This window comes from Desmodus rotundus, chromosome 8 (genome assembly GCF_022682495.2).
Source record: "Desmodus rotundus isolate HL8 chromosome 8, HLdesRot8A.1, whole genome shotgun sequence".
In the NCBI taxonomy this organism is placed as follows: domain Eukaryota; kingdom Metazoa; phylum Chordata; class Mammalia; order Chiroptera; family Phyllostomidae; genus Desmodus; species Desmodus rotundus.
In genome coordinates, this window is record NC_071394.1 from 121,357,879 (window position 1) to 121,383,738 (window position 25,860).

The 25,860-nt window shown below is 35.3% G+C and overlaps 1 protein-coding gene across 50 annotated transcripts in view; it reads right to left on the bottom strand.

Moving 5' to 3' along the window:
- The window catches only part of CLASP2 (cytoplasmic linker associated protein 2), a 146,813-nt gene that overhangs the window by 26,545 nt on the left and 94,408 nt on the right, over positions 1 to 25,860 (bottom strand). For 11 of the 50 annotated variants that reach the window (XM_053929949.2, XM_053929948.2, XM_053929943.2 and 8 more), the window contains 9 exons: positions 23,937 to 24,107; positions 23,382 to 23,489; positions 19,643 to 19,705; positions 18,598 to 18,704; positions 16,700 to 16,723; positions 15,142 to 15,386; positions 13,650 to 13,713; positions 4,151 to 4,314; positions 2,894 to 2,972 (listed from right to left, as the gene is read on the bottom strand). In XM_053929949.2, the coding sequence (XP_053785924.1) occupies positions 2,894 to 2,972; positions 4,151 to 4,314; positions 13,650 to 13,713; positions 15,142 to 15,386; positions 16,700 to 16,723; positions 18,598 to 18,704; positions 19,643 to 19,705; positions 23,382 to 23,489; positions 23,937 to 24,107 (1,025 nt within the window). Of the gene's footprint in view, positions 1 to 2,710; positions 2,762 to 2,893; positions 2,973 to 4,150; positions 4,315 to 13,649; positions 13,714 to 15,141; positions 15,387 to 16,699; positions 16,724 to 18,597; positions 18,705 to 19,642; positions 19,706 to 23,381; positions 23,490 to 23,936; positions 24,108 to 25,860 lie in introns of all 50 variants that reach the window. The other 39 variants (XM_053929936.2, XM_053929945.2, XM_053929940.2 and 36 more) reach the window with 7 other exon arrangements.

Consider the following 25,860-nt stretch of genomic DNA (forward strand, 5'->3'; position numbering starts at 1 on the left):
TTTTACACAACTACCACCGGAGAAAAGACAATACTTATTTGTATACGAATTATATGTACGTTTAAAAAGTTTTATTATTCTTCCATGAATTCCTGATGTGTGGCTGCATGGTGGGATGCAGGCTTCAACACCAGCAGGAGGTGGGGCACAACATACTTCTTCCTTAGAATTAGCCCTTTTTAGCCTTATAAAAAGCCACGGTTAAATTATCTCCCTTCTTTCAGGTATGTTGGGGCAGAAAAATAGGTTGAAAACCACTATTTTTAAATTCCATCTTCAGACATTCCAGGATTTCTAAGTAACGGTTCTCTAAGACTTTACTGATACACTCTAGAAATGGCATCGGGCAGAGCGCACAGCCCTTAGACACAGAAGATGCCAGACACATACTAACTGCTAATTTCCTGACTTTGAAGAAAGGTTTAAATGTATGATTAAGAGAGTAACTTCGAAAATATAGTGCCAAAGATTAAGGTAATCAGTTTTTCTGTGTTCTTTCTTCCCTTATTATTGATATTAATGTCATTGATATATTGATATTGATATCATTTCTCTCACTCAATCCAAAACAAGGTCTTTGGAGAATTCCAAGCTAATATACAGGAAGTAAAATAGTATAATAATATTTCTGATGCTTGTGTATTTTCCCTTTTCTGCTTCCAGAAAAACAAACAAATAAGACAGAAGGGATCAAATTACATTCTTCATTTCCTAATGAATGAATTTTAAGAAGTAATTTGTAATTTTATGAAATGGATTGAGAAGAACCAAGAAGCTATCAGCCACCCCTGAGTAAAATGCACAGTGGAAAGGAAAACAGACTTAATGGTTAATTTTGCAGGTGCAGGCCCCACCAAGTTACGGCAGCACGTAAGATTCTGCCTTCTTCAAGCCATATCGGTTACTGTCAGTCTTAACACCTGAAAGCTGCTACAGTAAATTAAAAAAATGAACATCAATGCATTTGTTTTCAATTTGCCACCAGTATTTGCAAGATGAGATGCAGTGTCTTGGTAATTTATAGAAGTATGCAAAGTTTTAAAAGGGTCTCAAAAAATAGGTGTTTATTATACCAAATGGGCAAAATAACCACAACACACATGTAATCATTTGAAAGTTTACATTTTAGTAGGGTATTTCAGAAGGTTGTATACATAGTCTATAATTTTCATAAGACAAACATGAATTCTTCTTAAGAGAACAAAAAATAATCTAATTGCTAAGGTGTATGTAATTCTGAATGTTTGTGAAACCCAGAAAAAGAGGTCAACAAATTACATTTATTTTTTAAAAATATTACTTACTCAAATAAAATCACTCTGTGTTACCATTTCTTCCTATCTTATTACTTTCTGATATTTAACCATGATACACTGTGAAAAATATAAAATCATACCTAAATCTTAACCCTATTTACAGTTTACAGTTTATCAGTTATTACAGGTAATAATAATAAAAAAGTTATAAAGTTTTATATGCCATTATAAATTTAAAATGCCTAGCATAATGCCTTGGACAAAGAATGAGTTCTGTCCTGGCTGGTGTGGCTCAGTGGACTGAGTGCAGGCTTATGAACTAAAAGGTTGCAGGTTAGATTTCCTGTCAGGGCACATGCCTGGGCTGCAGGCCAGGTCCCCGGCCCGGGTCTGGGAGAGGCAAGGGATCACACATTGATGTTTCCCTCCCTCTCTTTCTCCCTTCCGTCCTCCTCTCTCTAAAAAATAAATAAAACCTTAAAAAAAGTTAAAAACAAAGGAATGAGTTATAAAAATATTTCTCAACAATATCAAGTAAATTTTTCTCTTCTGCAGGTCGCTTTTCAAAATTAAGAGATGGAATTCCCCTCACAAAGCAGCGCTGAAAAAATAACATTATGTTGAGTGTTAGTCAACCCTGGCAAGAAACATAATTGTGATTTTAAGGCAAAATCATATTCAGAAACTTAAACAAAATCAGTCCTGGGCAGTAATGCTTGTGGAAATGTATTTCGTGCAGAACAGAGCAGAAAAATATAAGAATTGTAAATGTACATATGCTTGTTATTTCCCTGACTTTAAATCTCACTTAATACTAAGAAACAATTTTAATAAAAACTTTAGGAGTCTTTGTTTATATTAAATTGTTTTTAATTTAAATTTAATAATTATTTTTATAACAAATTGGAATCCACCTAAGTTTTTGCATAAATTTATTGGAAAATGTGTGCTAACAACAACTGAGGAAGTTAATCCTGATTCTAAATTTTATGCACACATCAGAAATACCACATTGAAAAAAAAATGTGTTACTATTTCAGTTAAGGAGAATAGCACTGAGATTAAACTTAAAATTTTTTGTTTACTAAACTAAATATAGGCAAAACTGACATTTTGCCCAAAATACCTATTCAGAATCTAATTTTTTAAAAAAAGTATTGGGAAATCACAAACATAAAATTAGATAAAAGACTTTATAGAGCAAGTCTGCATTACGAGCTTAGGGTTAGATGGCCATACTGTGTTGCCTTCTAAATATGTACCCCCAGTAAGCTTCTCCAAAGAACAGCCTGGCATTTGAATAACATTTGAAATTAAATTATGTGCATGCTTACAAGGCTTACAAAGGTTAGTAGTTGAACACAGATGCATACAAACATTATCTGAAACACTGCAGAATTTGTAGAGAGAGTTAAGAAAAGAAATAATGCAGATTAAAACAAAAACAAAAAAACCTTGGAGCTCCAAAAAGAGTGAAGCTGGTCCCGAAGTGCTGGCTTGGCTGTCTGAAAGTTTATAAAAACAAAATCCACGGATTGAATAGCTTCTCATGTGACAGATATACATAAATTAATATAACTTTATTAATAAAACATTTAAATTTCTTATAATGTCTTCAAAAGACTTCAAATTTTTACCTTCAAACTGGGTGTTTGAGTCTGATCAACTGTAAATCTCATTAAAATATTGAACTGAAGATCATTTGGAAAAGATTCTCTAAAATAAGGGGGGGAAAAGCAAAACAAAATAAAAATTAACAGCAAGTAAAGCATTTAGCAAACTTAACAGAAAACTATGCTTAATACCAAAACAATGTCATTTAAAAAGTATACATGAAGTATCTGTATGTGGTACAGACCTCGTGATAGAATACACAATAAAAACTATTCCTAGAAAAATCTGAACATTTGTATTTATATCCTGTAGGGGGTTAAAAAGCAACCCTACAATAAATAATGGTCTATTTTGCCTCAACTATGGATTTATTCAAAAAACTATATTCAGGCCCTGGCCGGGTTACTCAGTGGTTGGAGGGTCATCCCATACACCGAAAGGTAGCGGGTTCAATTTCCCATCAGGGCACATACCTAGGTTGTGAGTCCAACTCCAGGTCAGGGCATGTACAAGAGGCAATCTAACAATGCTTCTCTCTCCCAACACCCCCTGCCTTCCTCTCTCTCTTAAATCATATTCAGAAAATGCTCAACATTATCAGAGATGTTTCCCCACACCTAACATCTAAATTCTACATGCATTTCAATTTCGTGAACGGATAGGATATTAGAAATAATTCACTTTAACCTTCTACACAAGAAAGTAAAAATATATCATTGGTTTTAAATATATCATTAAAAAAAAGATTTTAGTTGTTTAATTTTTTAGAGAGAGGGGAAGGGAGGGAGAAGGGGAGAGAGAGAGAGAAACATCAATGTGCCCTCAACCAGGGACCTGGCCCACAACCAAGGCACGTGCCCTGACTGGAAGGAGACCTGTGACTTTTCATTTTGCAGGATGATGCCTAACGTACTGAGCCACAGCAGTCAGGGCCAAAATTTTCTTTAAAAAGATAATAAATATTTCAATGCATAATAAAATATTCTTTTTAAACTTAGAAAATATTTTATTTTTACATTAAATTGAATAAAAATCTTTACCTCGACTCAGCAGATACATCTTATGATAAAAAATAATGTCACCTTAAATTAATCCACAAATGTTAATGAAATTTTTATAAAAGAAGGCAGTATTTGATCTGAGGGCCAGTGTTGCATGAAATGTACCATGGAGTCTTATGCAATCCAAATAGTTTGAAAAGACTCAGATATCTGAACTAACACAGAAACGAAATATTCCTGATTATTATCAGTTAAACTTGAAATATATGAAAAAATTACCTTGTAACATCAAGGGCTTTCTGAACTTTTGCCTGAACAGACCCAAGCAAATCAGCACCCATTTTTTTTAGTAGCTGTGTTAGCAGTACAAACAACCAATCTTGAAGATCGTCTTTGTGGACTTGTATGAAGTCCACTAAAGTCTCCAAAAACATGCTGAACACCTACAGTTGATAAACAGGGGGGTAGAGGGGGGCGGGTAGGGAGAAAAAGGAGGAAATATTCACATTTATGATCAATTCAAACTGAAGTAGAAAGGAATATAGGAGTCAGAGGCACAGCGATTGGCAGCCAAGCAGAAAAATAATCTCTCTTGCCTTTCATTGGACTCTGTGATACAAGAGTACATTTGAAATGTTATCCAACTTCTGCTGAAGTTCGACAATTAGCTATTCCATGCAGCATCACTTGGTAAAGAAACTTTGGCCATAATGACTGGCACACCTACAGCTTAAACTGGTTAAACTGAGCTCCATTTCATCTGAAATTTAGGACAAGGAACGACCTATAGGTTTCACTAGCGTGCAGCTCTGAGGCACTGGGGCAATCAGAAGATGACTCTGCTGACAGCTACCTTGAAGTGTAAGACCACTCTGACATAATGGGCTAAATAGAGGCTCCTTAGATTTCTCAAAAGGTCAGTTGTCACATATTTTTTTGTTATAAGATATACTGTTTAATAAAACTGCCCCAAAAGTAACTTTAAATGATTTGGGATAATAAAAACTGTAACTAAAATAAAATAAATTCAGAATACAAATTTACATCTAAATTTTAATGATTTCTAAAATGTCCTAGATGGCATGCTATTAGCCTCCATTTCTATTGATGAGTTTTATACTTGGTTCCAGTATTAACCCATTAATTTAAAAAATGTTGTAAAATAAAAAACATTTAAGGGAAGGGATGTTAAATATTCATAAATGATGTATGTCATTAAAATACTTGTGGAAAGTGACTTAATGTGTATTATATCTCTACAAGAAACTCCAAAGCATACTGGAAAATTTGTTTCTAGGTAAATAGGAAGTAACTCTTAAGATAATGCCAGGCATGTTGTATTGAGACAATTTTTAATTACAGTTATAAAATCTATGGTTTAAAAAAGTTAATCTGAAAATAACTTTTAATTTGAAAATTAAAAGTTTTGTTCTCAGAACCTATTTTATTTCTTGAATTTCCTTTATACAATTATATATGAATTCCCATTTTTCTCCTGTTAGAAATGAAGGTTTTTTTTCTATCAGAATTATAACTAAGCTTTATGAAGATGCTCCGTATTTTTAAGAGCAGAAAGCGTGACTACTTTAAATTTTCTAGTACTCTCTGATATCCAGGCAGCATCTCCTTCAACACTGTTCTTATTCATGATGACTTCTGTCCCACCTCCACAGCCACAGCAACAGCCACAAAACCTGGCTTCTATTAGACTGAAAACTTGGCCAATGGCCTCACTAAAACTGTCTGGCCCTCAACTCAGCCCAGAATACCGCTGAACTTCACTAGATCTACTCTATGACAAATGCATGAATCTAATCTAGTACTTGCTTTTACTGGTACCTGGCAAATCTATTTAGCCAGCTGTGCTGCAAGTCAGCACCTACCTAGAGAAGTCGACTGTGTCAAAAAATTCATTAATTTTGTGAGCTAGTTGGTGGCTTGAAATATCACTTTGGGAGTACTGACACGTCTGAAATTATAGCAAACACTACAAACCAGGGCTTCCTGCCCTGCTGCCAAACCTGGTTTACCAGCACACCCCTAACTCTTGCCTATTTTCCTGAAGATTCCAACTTTAAGCTTTCACTATGCCAAAATCCATTCTGAAAATCATTCACAATAGAATGCCTGTGTCAACTCTCCCATTTTACCTGGTTCTTAGGAAACAGAACCAGAAAAGTGGCTTGCCCCAGGTTTCCACAGCGGGTTTCAGTTGTGTTCCATCCACTCAACTGCTAGATAACTTAGCTTACTTACTTTACTGTCATCTGTCATTCAACATAAAACTCTCCAATGACTTTTCTCCTACTCTGACTTTGTTTATAGTTATCTTTTCAATAATTATTTCACCAAATAAGAGCCATTTCCTTGACACTGCTTTACTCTTATTATTTTCCTCCTTTCTTCTATTCGTGTTGCCATGCATTTGCCTTTTGCATCCAAAATGTGGGGTGATTTAAGAGCCAATCTTCACACTGATTCTCTTTTCATAGGAAGTGGGACCTCCCTGATCTGGCCTACTAGGTCCCATGACCTCTGGAATGGCTGGCCCTCTCTCTGTTGATCACACCATCATCGTAGGCACCGGCCTTTCTGATATCAGGTCTGGATTTCTGTAGAAGCCTGACTTTAGTTTTTCTGTTTCCTGTATTCCAGGGGTGAGAAGAGAATTTCTGTAACAGGCCAGACAGTACATATTCTAAGCTTTGCAGGCCATATGGTGGTGTCTGTCACACCACTGAACTCCGTTGTTGTAGCACAGCCCCAGTAAGCAAACAAGTGAGCATAGCTGTGTTCCAATATAACTCGATTTACAAAATGGAGAGCTGGCCAACTCATGCTCCTTTCTCACCACCAAATTTTGATATTACTCTTTTGATATAAACAAAATCCATTAATGTCCCTTCACTGTCTATAGAATAGTGTCTCAAATGCTTAGAAGTTTCTAACTCTTCAAACTGATCTTGGACTATCTGGCAACATAAACTCTTTGTCCCTAAGCACATATCACCCACATTCCTGATTTCCTTCCCTATTCCCCACTCACTCTATTTAGACACAGTATGTGATTTGCTACCACCACTTAAGTCCCAGCCTAGAAGCTTCTTGGATAAAGTCACTGATCCTCCCTACTTGAAACCTGTGGTGGGAATAGCTGTATGGTATTATTTAACTTTTCTGTATTTACATATCTTCCCATCTGGAACATGTAACATTTGAGAATAAAGACGGTATTTTTATACAGCCTTATGTCACATTAGAACCAAATTCAAAGTTATTAGAGGCTGAGGACTGAATATAAAGTTGTTGAATGAATGGTAGGAAAAGTTCCTTAAAGAGTAAGAATTTTCTCTTACGTGAAATTTACCCTGTAATTAATTGGTAGCCAGCCCTTTTCCTCCAAAGCAAAGGAAGATGTGTAAGACTCTCTTTATCCCAGCCAAATGTAACTCTTTTTCTTTCCTATAAACTTTCCGAATCTCCCACTTCTCTGGACTCATGCTAGTCACTCCCAGCAGGCTCTTTCTTCTCATGCTAACATATCCAAAGTTGATGTTCCTGTCAAACTCTGAATTGCTATTCCCTTCAAGAACACTTCCCTTCAAGAAGACTTCCTTGAGTCTCCTAAGTAGAAATTTCTTTTGATTAGATATAATGTGAGCGTAGCTAAATAAAAATGTAAATATGATTTTATAGTATTCTGCAAATAGAACTATACTATTATTTTCAAAATACTTACATCTTGCCAACGGTACTTACTCAATAACAATGCTGCCTAGATGTATCTATGTAATATATATGTTGGGAATTTCACATAATACTTCTTCCTTGAATGCCCTATCACAAACAGTTCACTGCCAGATGTTGGTATTCTCCCATTTCCTTGTGATGAAAGGAGAAAACAAAAAGTGGATGTGCTAAAATAACACTAAAACAAAATTTCGAGGAAAATGTTGAAAATAACTGCTCTGTTTGCTTTTAAGGAATGATATTAACAGAGTATTAGAAAGTTCATACGGGGAGGCTGGAACTAAATTTTTAAAAATAATTGTGAAACTTGGGAATTATGTTTCTAATGATCCAATGGAATCAATTTATGCTCCAGTATATCTCACAACTGTAATTTATTGCAAAAGAATCGTAATATTTGAGCTGTTACAATTGAGGCAGCCTTTTACTTAACCTTGCTTGTATCTTAGGTGTGCCAGTCATCAAATACAGAACAGAAGAACATAATCAAATTAGGTTAATTAGTAGATTAAAAAGCACATCTCCAAACAGAATGACAGCTTGCATAACTGCGAATAGCATTTCGTGGATTGCAAAGGGTCCAACACTGCATGAACTCTTCAGGAGAGAAAATAGAGAAAAAGGGTTAATTGCACAGTCATGCAGTAAAGTTAGGTTTCCAACAAATATTGAACCAACTTACTCTCTATTGAGAGTTCCAACACAGGGGACAGCATGCAAAAGGAAAAAAAGAAAAAAAAGAAAAACACACAAATTAGTCGCCATCAATGCAAAGTTCCTACGTGGAAGAAAACACTTAGAAAATAAAAGTGACAAATGCTTTTCAGTTTTATGATAAACTCAAAATAGTTTTTAAAACAAGAGTTAAATGAATAGTATGGGAAAAGAACATGTGATTTTCCTGTCTCTCCCTCACCTCCTTATCAAGGAAATTAAAAATAAAAATCCTTTTTTCTTCCCCAGGCCCCTATATCCTTGAGGCACAACTTTTGCAAAGAATCTAAGACTAAAAGACACCTGCCCCCACTTCTCGACAGTGCCAACATCTGCTTCCAAAGCATGATATCTAGAATTATTTATTTATTTATTTCTCCTCAGAAGCAATAGATTTCAAATTATTTCTGTGAAGGCTTGAAAACAATTACTGCTGTTTGGAGGTACAAATTAAGTGTTTATACCACGACTTTTACTTTTCCCCAGATAAGATGTGTGTCATGGTCTCCTGATCTTAGAATTATAGGCAGCTCAGATGCCTAGAACACTGCAGGAAACTAAATGTGGCCTTCTAGGGCAACTGCGTCCCGCTTTAGTAGCCACAGACTAAATTCTCACTCTAGCTGTTCAAGACACAAGAGCAGGACTTCAAAAGGTAGACAGGACTACAGAGATCCTAAAATGCCAGTTCAAAGCATACTCCTCATGAAGGTGGCTCCTTTCAACTACTTCCTTCCCAGTCAAATGCTAGAACATAGGATCGCTTTTGGCATGATACTCCTTACATTTGAGGGGAAACAGGGTCTCCTGGGTCTAAGGAGTCAAAATAAAAATCATCCCTGAGCTCCTTAATTTTTCAAACTTAAAACTTATACAGTGCTTTCTGAAGGCTTTATATATGTTAACTCATTAATCATCATCATAGTCTTATGAGGTGGGCATTACTATTAACTCTATTTTACAGGTTAGGAAACCAATGCACACACTGTTAATAAGTGTTGGAGGTCAAATCTGAACCCAAGCAAGCTAGCTCCACTACTTCTTTTTGTACTGTTTTACTGCTTCTCCTGTAAAATTGTTAAGGGGCTTTAAATTATACATTTGCAGCTTTATGGTCTAAATTACTGTCATACATATATTGTAGTTGGATCACTTACTCCCATACTGGTATCTGAAGTAAAAAAAAAAGTTAATTTATCAAGTTATAAACATTAGATAATTTCAGCTTGCAGACTGTATTTACCAAACACATGACTCTTCTACCAGGAAAGAAATCCGGCATCTATCTCAATGGTATTCAGAAAGAGCTCAGTCCTTCCTTTCTGAGATGTCTGGACTGTATACTGGAATTTGCCTGATACCGTAAGGTCTCCTACATATATGACACATGTCATATATATCATGTGTCATGTTGGGGAGAACAACTTTCAGTTAGCATGGAAGCTTGCTACTATGCAGAAGCTATTAACATGGAAACCGATGTGTTGACCTCAACCTAGCAAATGGGAAAATCCAGCCAACCAAGCTCATAGTATGAGGTATCTCCCCAACACTATGGTCCATTCTAGGGACAAGGATTCAGGTTGTTTCTGTCCTGTGAGCTTTCAGAGAAGTGCTTCCAATCCAGAGAAAAGAATTAACCCAGGCTTGCAAACGAAAGTGAATCGTCCCTGATGGCACACATGGCATACTTTAAGGCTATAGGGAAAAGTGCATGGCACATTTGGGGAAATGAACATAATTCAGGCTGGGCTGAGAAGGAGGAGGCAATAACAAGCCAAAATGACAGGTTTTGTTTGAACATTTTCTTGAGGTGTATGAGTAGTCATGGAAGTGCTTTTTTAAGCTTGTAGGAAAGATTTACCTTTTAGAAAGATTGCTAAAGAATGCAGTGTGGAACATTGACGGAGTAGCTCAGTTTGTCAGAATGTTGTTCCAACATGCCAAGGTTGCGGGTTCAATTCCCAGTCAGGGCACATACAAGAATCAACCAATGAATGCATGAATGGGTGGAACAACAAATCAATATCTCTCTGTCTCTATCTTTCTTTCTCCCTTACTCTCTCTCCAAAAAGTTAATCAATAAAAAATGTTTAAAAATTCAGTGTGAAGAATTTAGAGGTAGGAGGTGGGGAGGAGGTACACCAGGCGAAAGATGACTCTGCCCTGAATTAGGAATGAGAATGGAGAGATATTTAAAAGGCTGAATCAACTAAGACTGAATTAAGTTTCTAGAATGATGCCAAAATTCTTCACTTAAGCAATGAGGAGATGGTGGTTTCACCTTATGAGATAAAGCAATGCATGAGAAAGAGCAGTTTTGAAGTTGAAGATGGCACGTGACTGAAGTGCGAGAGGAAAAATGAGGGTTTTAAGGACATATTTGAGAATCATTAGAGTGAAGTGGGTAGTTTATTTTTCAGAGAAGGCAGTGAGTGAAAGAAGAGGGCCTAAAATGAGACTTCAAGAGCAAAAGAAATGGTGTGAAAGAGACGGAGTCAGACACAACAGAAACCAGGCTTCTTCCTCCTCTCCCACTGCATATCCTTAAAACGACAAAACAGCATGCCGAATAAACTTAAAACAAAGTTGAAAAACAAAAACATATGTCAATCAGCAAGTGGGAATTTATGAGAAATCCCTGAGCCAGCCAATGAGAGCATATTAGCAAGAAATAGGGTGTACATTTATGTAGCCTCACAACACCTTCAAGGTGAGCCCTCCTTCCATTTCACTGGGAGAACATTTTGGGAGAATGGGTTTATATGTGGTTAAGTTTGCTGGTTTGGAGGCAGGAAATGGAATTTCTGCTTGATGGCTTCTATTTTCTTGGTAAGCTAAGAGGCTAGGACACATACTTGGGGCATGAGATGGGGTTGGGAGGTGAACAGGGCTAGAGTTTTGAGGACATGCTATTTGACACAGTCTCCGCAGAGGATAGGAGAGAAAGATGAGAGGAAGAGAATCGCCAGGCAGCACTGAGCACTTAAGACAAAAATTACAGATCAGAAATGGAGACTGGCCAGAACATAAAGGAATGCACAGGAATGGTTTCACCCAGCGGGGGCCAGAGAGCATTGTTTTCCTTCAACAGTCTTCACCTTCAACAGGTAGCATGAGCTGCTCTAGTTAAGGGTCTGAACCGTATGTTTCTATTTTAGTGTCAGTAACCAAGAGTTGCTGTATAGAATAGGAGTCAGCAAACTATGGTCTGCAAGCTAAGAATGATTCTTACATTTTAATTTTTTTAAATCAAAAGGCTATTTAGTGGCACATGAAAATTATATGAGAATTTAAATTTCAGTATCATAGATAAGGTTTTATTGCAAGCCAGCCACATTTATTTGTTTACACGTTGTCTATGGATGCCTCCATGCTACAATGGCAGAGGTGAGTAGTTGTGACAAAGATCATTTTGGCCCATAAAGCCTCAGTTACTATCAGGTCCTTTACAGAGATCCTTAATAATGAACCAAATTGTATTTGAAAAAGAAAGTTTCAAAAACAGTTACTTGATAATGAAGATGCAACTCTTGGTACTTTATAAAGTTACATTTTAAAAGGGATGGGGAAATACCTACTATTGTAATATCAGGATATAATTCAAAAACTAAAATCAAACCCTGATATTTTAAACTCAGGATATGGTGATATATCCTGTTTGTTCTTAATAAATTACATTATTGGCAGAACCTCTGATGGACAATCACCAAACAAAAGCCAAAGTAGTTTAACAAAAATATTCCTATTACATTTGTCTTCACTGAACTAAAAACAAACAAACAAACAAAAAAACCCGAATCAAATCATCAAAACCAGATGGGTCACAAAGAACTGTTCTAAAATTCCATAAGGAAAAACTAAGAAGTCACCTTCCTGGAAATTCCAGGGGAGGATTGTAGCTCGTTCTCCGTATCTATTAAGGGAGGCCACAGGTTTGTGCTCAGTTCAGTTTCTATACCAGCTTCAAGCTCAGCTTTCCCACTTGATTTCCAAGAGACTCTTTCAAAAAGTGTTTTTCTTTATTACTATGTAAACTCTAGCATCCAACTAAACTGCATTCTTGTCTTAATAAAAATCAGAAGTTGTGACTTTAAGAAATAAACTGGCCTCAGTCTTCTACCTTCCAGTAGGAATAAACTATTGAAGATGTTTTAAAACTCAATGTCAGTGTAAAATGGTAGACCTATCTACATGTTCAGTTTGAAAGTCAGAAATTTTTAAGTGTTAGTAAACAAACTGCTTACAAATCTGTATTTTAATCTTTGTCTTTAATCAGATTTTTATATTCTTGGATGAAATAAATATACCTTTTGATAGAGAATAATCTTTAAAAATTATTGTTACAAAGTATAAGAATTCATAATCTTTAGCTGGATTTTAGATTATGTATAAAGTGGGATTATAATATTTTTAACTAATGTCATAAATAACGAAAATACTGAAAAGAATAAGAAAATGATATGTGTGACAATAAAAAATAAAGACAATAAAAAAAACACTAAAGTGAAATTCATTAATATTTTTCTTGTAATTTCCCTTCCACATCTCCCTCTCTTGGGTTAGAAATTCTTACGTAGATACTCGGTGTCTGTCCTGAAGAAAGATACATAATAAAGTTTCACCATTTTCAAATACATTGCTAAAAACAAAATAAATGAACACATTTTACAACAGTACTATCCATCAAAGTAACCCAAAATTACACAATACACATGCAGGTTATTCAGAAGTACTCAAATACATTTTAATTCACATTAAAAACTGAACAATGTTCTGAAATTTTTATGGACTATTTCAATATACAAAATGCTTCTTTCATATCAGTACCAAACTATGGCTAAAGCCATATTTTGTGCTTTTGTGTATGTAATCACAATTCTTTTCTACACAACTGACCTTTTAAGATAGTATATCATTTCCTTAACGTTGTAATAATCACTGAAGAAAACTGACGAAGAAGGTACAAACTTACCTCAATTAATTATTTCCTTTAAAAATAGTAACAAATATTTCATAATACAAATTCATACACTCACCCTTACTAATTATATAAGAGTCCTGCTTGCTACACCCTTCAGTTTATAGTCTCATCACCTTCCAAGAAGCTTAAATGATTACCAGAGAGCAACCTCTAAATTAAGTATGAAATAAAACATTTAACTTCAATTATATTTGAAAAGGCTATTACTTTTCTAGGGCAACAATAAAACAAAAATAGCTTACAGCATTTTTGCTATTATGTCATTTCTTTTTTGGGGCAATACACAAATGACACCTGCAGGAGGAAATAATCGTAAATACTAAAACGTACCTTGCCATGAGGATCAGCAAACATTCTTGTGAAAATTTCACATAATCTTTTCAGTTCAACTCGACTGTCAAAATAATAAAGTGGCTAATTAATATCTAGCTATAGAAAGAAGTCACTTAAAAGTAACCTTACATAATTGGGCTTAAAAATTAAGCCCTGAAAATCAAGATGTTTGTGGGATTTACTAGTTAGGGCTAAGTACAAATTTATCAAATACAACAACAATTCTCTTGCAACCCACACTATTTTAAAGGTTGAAAGTTATAAGAAAAGAAATAGAATTGTATTTCATTAATGTAGCATAATAGGGAAAACTGTACAAATGTCATTCCCAGCACATGAATCTCCTTTCAAATGCCAACATATTTTCTTAAATTCTGTCACCTGAGTGCTGAAATCTTTCTAAACTATGTCTACTTCCTTGCCACTTCAAATGATACACTGAACCTAATATTAACAAAATCTTGATGGGACTGGGGACAATATTATAATGATTTATTGCAGTGATTGATGAAGTATGATATGCAACATTAAAATATATTTGGCAGCACATGAACTTTTATTTTAAATTTATTTTAAAGTGCTAATACTTTCTAAAATAAATACACAGCTAGTAAGTCAAACCCTAAGTGCTGGCATGCGAACGAAAGGGTCACCATTTCAATTCCCAGTCAGGGCACATGCCTGGGTTGCAGGCCAGGTCCCCATTAGGGGCGCTCAAGAGGCAACCACACACTGATATTTTTCTCCTTCTCCCTCCCTTCTCCTCTGTCTAAAAATAAATTAAAAACAAAACAAAACAAAAAAACCCAACCCTGATTTTAGGTATCAAGTTAGAAAGTAAACCTGTATTTTCTACCACACTCAAATTTATGAATTATCTGAAACTAAATTCTTAAGGGGGTGGATTATAGAGGTTTAAATCATTACACAGATAAAAATAAAGACTTTAGGGAGGAAAAGAAAGCAACAGCTATTAGGAAAAGAAACTAAATAAACCTAAAAAAACAAACTAAAAACCCATATAAACTTCTCTCCTTAGAGAAATTCATTCCAATTTCATTTCATAATACTCTAGGACTCATATATTACATGAACACTCAGAATATACCTTCATTTTCAAGTGAACATAAACATTCTTACCTCTCACTGAAAAACTTATCAGGAATAAATTTTAATAAACCAGTCAGCTTTAGTATTATGTACATCTTACTTAATTTTTAAAATTACTAACACTTTTCATTTAACATCTATTTGTGAATAAAAAGTTGCCTTTTAAAATGTTTCTTTAAATAGAGCAAGTGAACTTGAAAAACTTTCAGTAACAATAGTACAGATGGTCCTACACGACCGAAGATTAGAAAAATACTGACGCCACCTTCTAAATTCAGGACAACTCTGTTCCTCTACCAGTACCTCTAAAGTGTCATGGAGACAAAATCAAGTCAAAAAGTGCTAACCAGGACAATTATTTTAAAACAACACAACTCACCTCAGCGTTCTCTGATTTTTTAATAAGTTCTGCAGACCCAAAAGGCCTTCTTTCCTTTCTGACCAGTTGGAACTAGCACATCTATTGAGGACTTCTGCCACATCTTCGGTCTGCCTCATATATGTAGGAATACTACCATTTCGAGAACTATAGGAGCGCTCTGAACAAGCACTAGACGCATCGCTGTTTGCATCATCATCTGAATGCATTCCATATGATTCATATCTTCTTCGAGCGGGTTTTTTCTGTTATATACATAAAGACTCTTATTAGCAGTAGCTAAAATAATACTGGCATTTCACAATTTCCATTGACATAAAAAGGGCTGGTGTTTAAAATCAGTGCAAAGCATGCTAATCGTTGTAATAATAAAATGTCAATTTTAGTTTTTCTTCAAAAACTATGTTAGACATTAGTAGAAGATGAAATACTCGTTAACTATGGGAAGTGGTAGAACAGAATAAGACTCTATGGAAGTTCAGATATGTAATTGAGAAGTGATAAAAAATATAGGTTTTTCCTTTTCTTTTTCCTTTTCATGGAAAACCAAGAAGAACTATCACATTATAAATAAGCAGAAACTGTATTGGAATTCTGAGTTAGTAAGAGAAAAAATTACCTTTCTAAATGGTGAGAATGGATCAGGACATGGACAATGGATGAAGGAAAAACTCACGTTTTCCTCTATGTACCACGCTATTTTTTCTGCCTACATTCTTTCTTCTATTCTCCTTTTACCTCCACTATCATTTCTCTTGCCACTTCTTCCCTTATACCCACCCCTCATATCTCCTCAAGAAGTAAAATACAAAAAATGACGAGAACCTGTTTTGCTTACTATTATTTTTAGGAGGCAAGCTCCTTGAGGGTCCTCCAAGTTTTTCCCAATGTGACTATACTATCTACTTGAATAAATATGAGAAAACATATTTAGAACCTTTTAATTTCTTTACATCTGAACATCATTATTTAATATATATAATTTCTAATTATACCTTTCATATCAAGAGTGAGATGAGAGAGAGTAAGTAGCTTATTTGAGATTTCCTTGGGATAATTAAAAATAAATCTTTATGTAATCTAATATTTGAATATAGGCTGGTGAGAGGTGAAGACATTTCTATAAAACAGGTTAAGCACAATAATTTAAAAACAGTTCCAGGTGGCTATAAATTTTCCAAATTCTAAAATCTAAAAGAAATATAATTTGAACAAAATCCAAAGTTGTATAATGAAATTTCCATCATCACATGTCTCATATTGATTTAGAGATGCCACTTAATTTAGAATAGCAGTAATGTGACATTTTCTGTGCTGGCCTCCAGGGTCAGTTCGTCAAAGACATCAGTGCAAATGACATCATCTCATTTGTATGAAGTACTTAAGCTTAAAGGATGAGAATCCCAATATCTACCTATTAATAATTATATGTATTTAAAAAACAGAATGTTTGTCTAAGGACTTTATTATTTCCATTTGAAGTTTTTATTGAAGACTAATAAAGCAAAGAAAAACAGTTATGGTATTATAAGATTTCACAAAATAGCAAAGTCTATACCTTAGTCCGTATGTCTCCTAAGAGCTGAGAGCAGTGAGTTTTTAAAGAGAAAAATTGAAAATGAAGAACATTTTGCTAAACAGCACAATGAAGTAGGCATAAACAATGCCCATAATCAGAAACATTAAGGTTTTTAATATACAAATACATATAAGAACAGCTTACTAGCAAGCTATATCTTTAATCTTGCCAATATCCTTTAGTCAAAAGAAATGTATCTAAGCTACAAAAATATTCCCTTATACAGTTTCCCAATTCCTATTTGGACCCTTTCGCTGTTTCTAAAGAACTTTAATTCTATGATTTTTCTTAAGGTCCAAGTTAGTCTTGAAAAATCTTTTCCTAAAAAATGACAGTTATAACTAGAATACCTAAGCTATGCAAATAATGGAAGTAGAATCAATTTATTGGGATTCAGCTTTTAGCCCTGGTGTTAAGTATTCCCCATGTAATTCAAACACAACATCTCAACATCTTAGTATTTTAAGTGGTATTTAAAGAATACCCCATTCAATTCATAAAATTTATGTGAGCAGAATTTAACTGGTAAATCATCCGTTTAGAAAGAAACTAGAAAATATGAATTGAAAAATACACTGATGAGGGATAGTAAATTTAAAACATCTGACTGATGTAGTATCATCAGAACAAGAAGTGATCAATATATCCCATGCCCAAGAGAACTAAGTTTCTAGTTATACTAATTTACTAAAAACTAATCAAATGGCTGAGGTAAAAGGAAAAATTAAGCACATACAATTGTTAAAGCAGAATTACACATATCATTGAATACACTATATTACAGTTAGACCAATGAATAATTTTTTAAACTTGTTTTTCAAATTTTTGTGGCAAAACTATATTACATCAACACTGGTTAAAATTGAGCCATAGTTTTAAAAGGCACAATGTATTTCTTACTTCAAAATAAAGATGAGACCTTTGTACGTTCTGGGTAAGAAATTGAGAAAATGCTTCCTGAACATAGGATTAATACAATTTGGAAGAGGAAATGTCATACTGAATTGACTTGGGAAACTGGCAAAAAGCCCACTACATTCATTGTTTCAAATGACACTTCCTTCATAACTGTAAATGAGAAAAACAGCAGTGATATGTACCACATTCTTCTGAAAAAGTTTCGTGGATCTGTAGATTGTTTTTAAAGGTCACACTGTTAAATGTGTCAGGCATACAGACCCAGGAAAAGCCGCAGCTGGTGTGGCTCAGTGGATTGCGCGCAGGCCTATGAACCAAAGGATCACCAGTTTGATTCCTAGTCAGGGCACATGCCTGGGTTACAGGTCAGGTCCCCAGTAGGGGGCACGAGAGAGGCAACCACACACTGATGTTTCTCTCCTTCTCTTTCTCCCTCCTTTCCCCTCTCTCTAAAAATAAATAAATAAAATCTTAAAAAAAAAAAAAAAGAACCAGGAAAATATCTTAATTATAATGTGTCTTGAAGGTGTACCTTCTTTCAGCTCTGAAATGCAAATAAGTAAAAGACTAAATAAAATCCTACTCCAAACTAAAACAATCCCTAAATTCTCAAGGTTAAGCTAGTCTTGAAATTGTAGGCTTACATATTTATAAACTAATCTATCTGCCCTGACTCTCACTGAACTATATAGTACATAAGACACATCACCAGATTAAAGATATCATTATGTATATTTTTGATATCCCATCAATTAACTATTGGCCATCACTTAAATTTCAGACCAATTAATAATGATCAAGAATTAACTATACTGCTTTTGACATTGCCCACATTCAACCCTCCTAGATTCAATCCACAAGGATTTTCTACCTCCCTCCTGACTCTGGTGGACTGGCTTACTCATACATTAGTTTCGTAATTAGAACATCTACAAAAATACGGAAATAAAGAAGAGTACCAAGGCATCTGCTACCGCCTCCTCCACATCAGAACCTGTGTTCAGGACTCGCATGGCACTGACAGAAGATGACAGTCGACTTGACTGGCTGATCCCGTACCCTGGGCCTAATTTATCAGAGGAAGAATAGCTTTGAGAAAGTCATAAATGTTAACAGTCTCAGGTTAGAAACTTTAAGGTCCTTAAGGGGAGAAAAAAAAAAAAAAACCAATGGGGAAAGCATTTTAAAAGCAATACGTATTTTCTAGGTACATATAGTTTTTGGTCAAATAAAAGGGTAAAGGCAATTAAAATGACTGACAATATGTGGAAACTTAATTTAAAGAATAGTAGCTACGATGCACTCACAACCGTAAGATAGCGGAAAGCACGCCTGTCTGACTGAGAGCTTGCAAGTCCCTCGTGCTGTAAGTAACCCAGCTCTCTCAGTCAGGCAAGCCTCACCCCTGCCGGTGAGACAACAAATGTCAATCCTCAAACCAACAATGACTAGAAAGTTCACCGAAGCCAGGAATTTACAAGAGAAAAACCCTCTGTTACTTCTTCTCCTTCAAGATAGGTTGATTTCATTCTATAACTAAGACATATCATTTGATATTTGTTAAGCACCTATTAAGTGCCCAACATGCTAAGGTATGTGAAGCCAAACCGGTGGGTTCTCCCCCTCAACTACTTTCTATACCATCATGTACAATTAAAACACTTCATCCACCATTTTGGTTTTTTTTTTTTTTTTAATGTACAAAGATGAGGTACGTAACTGAGAACATAAAACAATTCTATATTTTAAAATGACGTAACTTAGGTTATACAAAAAAAAATGTCCATCTGCTAGTGGAAAAAAGGTTCAAATAAGGTTGGTGAAAGAAAAAAAGGTGCTTGGGGGAAAATAAAATTACTGCAAATGATTTACTCTCTAACAAATTAAATTTAAATTAAAAAAACAAATCAATTTTAAAACATGAATATTATTCAATGGAAACTGAAAAGGACAAAAGTCTGAGATGAATGCACAGATGACAGTGAAAATGTACTCATCCTTCACCTGAGGCCCCATACACATCGGGGGCGTAGAGGGCACCAGTAGATCTGGAGTGGTGTCTGGAGGCTGGAATAACAGGACCATACAAACCTCATCTATTACCACAGAAACAAGGAATAGTGGCAGCACTACAGTCAGGCAAGGAGAGGTGTTAGCGCTGGTGTTACTTCCGATAGCTAAGGGTCAGAACGGTGCCAACCAGGGCAACTGAACACTAGCACTGCAACATCACCCTTGACACACAACAGATCTTACACCTACGGGGACAGACAAGCCCACAGGAGACAAAAAATTAAGTATTCAAATGGAAGGAAATGTCAAAAATACAAGTGTGAAACAAAAAATGAATACTGTGGTTAAAAAAAAACCACTATGGTAACTAGTAATCAATAATAATCTTATCTCCTTCAATCATAAACCCAATGAAATAGTTATTACTAATCCATTTTATAAACAGGTAAACTAAAGTATAGAGAGAGGTTAATTAACTGATTAAAGCCACACTACTGGTAAGTGATATGCCTCAGCATCTTACTCTTTCAAGGCCTTTGCTCTTAAATATCTTACACTTACAATCTTCACACTGTTCAAACAGTAACATACCTCATTTATGTTAACATTTTCCACATAGTACATAGAATATAAGTTCTACATTCAGTAGAAGATTATTTAAATTATCAAAGCACATTTGAACATCAAAGAAATATTACTAATATAATTTTAAAAACATGGAAATGTGAGACGTACATTTGTGATATGTTTCTCTAAATCTAAACTTACCATACTTAAAATTTTAGATTTAAAATCCATAAGATCACCATAAAGTCAATCTTTTTCTTACTTACAGAAATAAATAAGCCAGGAAAAATTCATTTTAATAGCTAACAAAATATATTACTCTTACTCTAAAAGTTATTCTTCTTCAGATATATTAATTAGAGCTGTTAAAATAGTTTATTACATGAATCACTCTTTTGTGTCAGAACCTTAATGAACAAGAAAAATGACCAAAAGATTGAGAAAAAGGATTAAACAGAAATAATACTGTACAAAATGTTTTATCAGACCCTGGAAGATGACTGATATTGTTAGAAAAACATGCTAATATAATAATTTTAATGTTACCCAATAAAAATACTTTCTAAAATTGTGAGAAGTTGTTGAACCAATATGGCAATACCTAATGGCTGAAAATCTCTGTAAAGCTTTAAGGAATCAGTAGTTATCTGTGGCTGAAGGTAACAGGTTAGGAGGCACCACTCATGTGCCTGTCATAATGTAAGTCTTTTCCTTCTGATCTCGGTTCTGGAAATCAGTGGAAACCAGGGGTGCAAGTTCCAGAGAAGTTCAGCTTTGCTCGGGTCTGATTTATTTCTAATGTTTTGGGCCCCCCCCCATTGGCCTTCTGCTACCACTGAATAAAGGGCAAGCTATGGAATTCCCCTGCTAAATGCAATATTCAAGTCAGAGGCAACCAAAGAATTCACCAAGTGAACCAAATCAGGACAGCAGAATACAGGCAAAAGGCAGTAGGGAGGATACACTAACCTCTGGGAAGGTTGCTCTTAATCCCTATGTAACACATAGGGCCAATCTGCTACCTTTACTAGGCAGTATCCATGTGTAAATAAAAGGGCTATAAAATCAATTCTTCTAAAGCTACAGTTAATCATCCTTAACTCAAATAGGACGTTTCATTAGAGTCAGGAAAACGGCTTCCTTTAATAACAAAATTTAAGTGATTTAAATTGTCAAATGGAAGCTCTGAGATGAATCTAGAAAATTAATGGCTCTTAAAAAGATACATTAAAAATGTTTATTTTTTAAATTAATTGTTGGTTATAAATCTCCTCTAATCTCTGACTACTGTATAGACTTAAAAGGTACAGAAACACATTTTGGTTTCTTCTTGATGTCTCACGTTTTCTAGTAATTCTGCAGCATTGTCATTACACAAATACAGGCGTTAAGACCATTAAAAAATCTGAGATTCTATCCACTAAAGTATAAGAAAACTACTTCTAGGTGAGCAATTAGGGCTTTGGGGGGAAGAGGTGGAGGGGCAGCAGCAGCAGTGGTGGCAGTGATGTAGGCCAAGCCCTGCTCTGACGGATTTTTTCATATATTCTCTCATTTATATCATTTTCAAAACAATCCTAAGACGTACATGCTTTTACCATCCTACTTTTACAGATTTTATATGCTTTTATTATCCTACTTTTCCAGGCACAGGAAAGTAACAGAGCTGGGGTACACACCCAGGCCATCTGCCCTAGAACATATGCTCTTAAACAACCACATACCCTCTGTACTTCAATTCTTGAAGGTGGCACACTTATTTTATACAAATGCGTAATTCAGTTCATTTCTTAATGTATGTGTGCACACATGTGCATAACCAAAGACACTCCACAGACTAGTTATATATGAATTAAAAATACCTCTGGCAAAGTACAGAAAGGCAAACTCTTTGGCACCTGGGACACATGGCTAAACAGCACGGGCTGAGGCTATCCCTATGTGTGTCCCCAGCTCACTGGGATTTTGTGGGTCAGTGCAGGACAGTCTAGTGGTATATTTGAGCCAAATGTTCCAGTGAACAAGAAATCAATCTCTAGAAATTCTATACTAACATGTCTACTGAAGAAAATAATAATCCCCAAAGGCAGTGAAGAGAACTACGTGCTAGTTAAGTGTCACAAAGTCTGAAGGGCAACTGAAGTATTACAGTTACCTAAATTTTAGAAAATTAAAAACCTAAACTTTCTGTATGTATATGCACATAAACAAAGTACTAGTTAGAATGTTAAAGGGCCATGCAGAAATTCTAAAGATTTTCAATGTAAAAAATTCTGCTTCTTCAATTATTCTGAAATACTAAAGTGCAGATGGCAAACACAAGGCCCGCAGGCCGAATCCCACCCTCCACCTTGTTTTATCTGGCCTGGCACCTTGTTTCTACCTGGCGGCGGTGCCAAACTCTCGCTTAAGTGTTAAGGAGTAGTTACATTTATACAGTCCTCAAATTACATTCGGCCCCTTGGAGGCAACAGCAAGGCTGATGTGGCCCCTGGCGAAAATGAGTTTGACACCCCTGTACTAAAGGCTTAAAAAAATAATTTAATACTTTTATAACTTAGTATTATAATCAAGGTTATAATGCAATCTCTATAATCAAGGACAGACAGGTTTCACAGCAGTGACATGACATGAGCTATCTATAAAATACATGGGAAATGACAAACTGTAAAATACTATAAAAATGTTAATGCTTCCCATTTTTAATAAGTAGTTCATATATTATTCTGTAGCACTTTTTATAGTTTTCTAAGTTAAATGTCTAAGATAAAATGTTAGTATTTCTGCTGAAAAGGAAAAAAGTATTTATCAAACAGTTCATCTGTCACTTGAGAGTAAACATCTAAATGTTATATTTAATTTTTATAGCTTTATTTGTTAAGAAAAATATTGACTTCAATATTCTGAGTTTAAATTTGTGTGATACTCACTTGACTATAAAGACAGTTGGTTTATACAATATCTAACTTGCTCATTTAAGGTAAATGAATGTCAAAGGAATGTCCCAAAAATAAAATTTCCTTCTGATTCTTTCCTCAAAACAGCAGAAAAGAAAGAGGCAGAGACTGTCAATGAAAAAAGCCAAACCCAGGGTACTTTGGGGTTAGCAGGTGGTGGTAACACAAGGGAACTCAGTGTACCTCACACCTGCCCAAATACTTACCGAGGGGCTGAAAAGAGCGAACAGGACTCGTATCCCGGCTGCTCTCCCGACTGGCTTCTCTGCTGCACCCTTGACTCACACTTGGTCGAGGAATACGACTACTCCGGGCTGGCACAAAGCATCAGCAGCATTAAAAGAGGGAGAAAACCGAAGACAGAATTTGCATTTTTGAGATTTTGGCTTTTATTTTTCTTTCTTAAAAACTGATCAATAACTTAAGTTTTTCTAAGGTTGGGAAGAAATGACTCTCCCCAGAAATAAAAAATTACCAGGATTATGGTTAAATTTCTTGAATACAGTTTATGAGTTTGTGTCATATTGGAAGGGTAAAAGAATAGTTTACTAAAATAAAAAGGCTGCAAATAAAAGATTTAAAATAAAAATGAATTATACTTTTAAGATAAGCTAATTCAATTTATAACCTTTATTTCGATTTCCATGAATTTTAAGCTGTTTTTCTCTAACTTGTAAGTGCTTAATCAAAGTCTTCAATGCTATCAAAACCTGAAACACAAAAGAAATACAAGGTCCCAAGTCCCACGTAGAAAGTCTTACCCACTGAGAGCCTAGATGGACTGGCCTCTCTGCTACAGCCCTGGCTCCGGGGTATCTTGCTTCTCTTCTGTGCCGAGGCTGAGTTGACCAGGACTCTCTGAACACCAGAGCTCACAGTGGAGAGGGCTGTTGTGGTCAGAACTCTTCCTGGAGATCCAGACCGGCTGCCAGCTGAACACCAAACACACATACAAACGTTAAGATGTGAATTCCTAGAGAAATTGTTGAAAGGATAAAAATTTTCAAGAAATACACCTGAGAAAACTGTGCAAGTATAGCAAGTTCTAGGTTCAGAGGAAATGGAATGAAATAATGTATATATAATCACAACCTGGGGGATAAAGGAAATACTACAAATATTAAAACTGGTAAAACATGTGAAACATATTTTCAGTTCTGGGGGGTACAAGATACTATGTTTAATAAGGACAACGCTATTATCATTTTCAGAATACAAACAGGATAAAAGATTTCCAAAAACATAACCTTCTGACAATACATTTAATAGAGCTAAAGCCATATATTTAAAAGGAAAAAATTATTAAGTCTATCACTGCTATTATTTTTGTTAAAAGTATAATGAATTTGCTTTAAGTTTGCTTACTGAGAATGCCTCTGGGTGGGTCTAACCAAGTTATTTTTTTAAATTTTTACAAAATTAAATTTTAAACGTTAAAAAAATTGGCCAGCTGAAAAAGATACTTGCTTTTTGGTATTTGCCCTCAAACAGCAAAGGGATCTTGCATGGCCAGAGTTTGAAATGCAGACGCAGAAGTAATGAGGACAGAAGAGGACTAACAGGCAAATGTCAAAGAAGTCTGCCCCTTTCGAAACTAGTGAAATTCAGTATTGAAAAGAAGAGCATACATAGTAGGGGAGATAGCGAAGGAGCTGAACAAAATCTCAGAGATTAGGGCAAGGGTTAAAAAAATTAAGAAACATGGCTTAAAACTAGAATTGCGTGGGTTAACTTTTAAGGGGATGAGCTTCTTGTCAAAACAGTTTGTGTCTGCACAGGATGGGGAAATGGACTGGATAACTACAAGCTGTAATCTAAGTGTAGATCCTGAACGGTAGGCTGTACTGCAGAAAAGTTAAACCAGCATTCGAATCTTCACAAAGGCAAGTTTTCCCCTCTGCTGGCGTTACTTCTTCTAACCAACAGGGCAGTAACCGCTCACCTTGTGTAATCTTACCCAATCACACTTCATTTCCAGAGCAAAGATTAAAGATCAAATGCCGACTGAGACAAGCAGGGGATGTCAATGAGGGCACAGTAGTGAGTATACAGCAGGGAGTGGTGACTTTTAAGTTCCAGCCAGCTCTGTCTTGTGGTAACACTGGCCAGGTTTGGGAACTTTTTAAAAAATGAAAGCTTTACAATTTCCGGATTTTTGTCATGCTGTATGGACCAAAGACTGCATGAAAGGAGATAGGCTGGGATATGTTCCACGGGCTGCTGATCTGTGACTCTTACTATAGTGTTCCTGGCGTTGTCTTACTAAATACAATTCAAATTCATGCTTAATTCCTAAACTTTACCAGCACACAAAATGAAACTTAACTTCTACTGATTATAGCAATACTGTAAAACAAAGCAGTGTTTCTAATGAAATTAACTTACTATTTGAGTAGAAGAAATTCTAAACTGTTGTAGGGAAATCATTCAAGTCTATTTTAAAATGATGGTTCATATGACGTTTCAGGTGAAGAATCTTTAAATCAGGTTTCTTTATGTTATAACCTTAAGGATACTCACAAGGCACCTCTTTCTCCATGCAGTGTCTAAACTAAACATACACACCAAAACATCCAAACACCCAACATGCCACAAACTCACAATGCAAGATAAGCTGATGGAATATTTAATGGGAACACTTGCAACAATATAAAAAGTGTGAATAATGAATTGAATGTACAATAT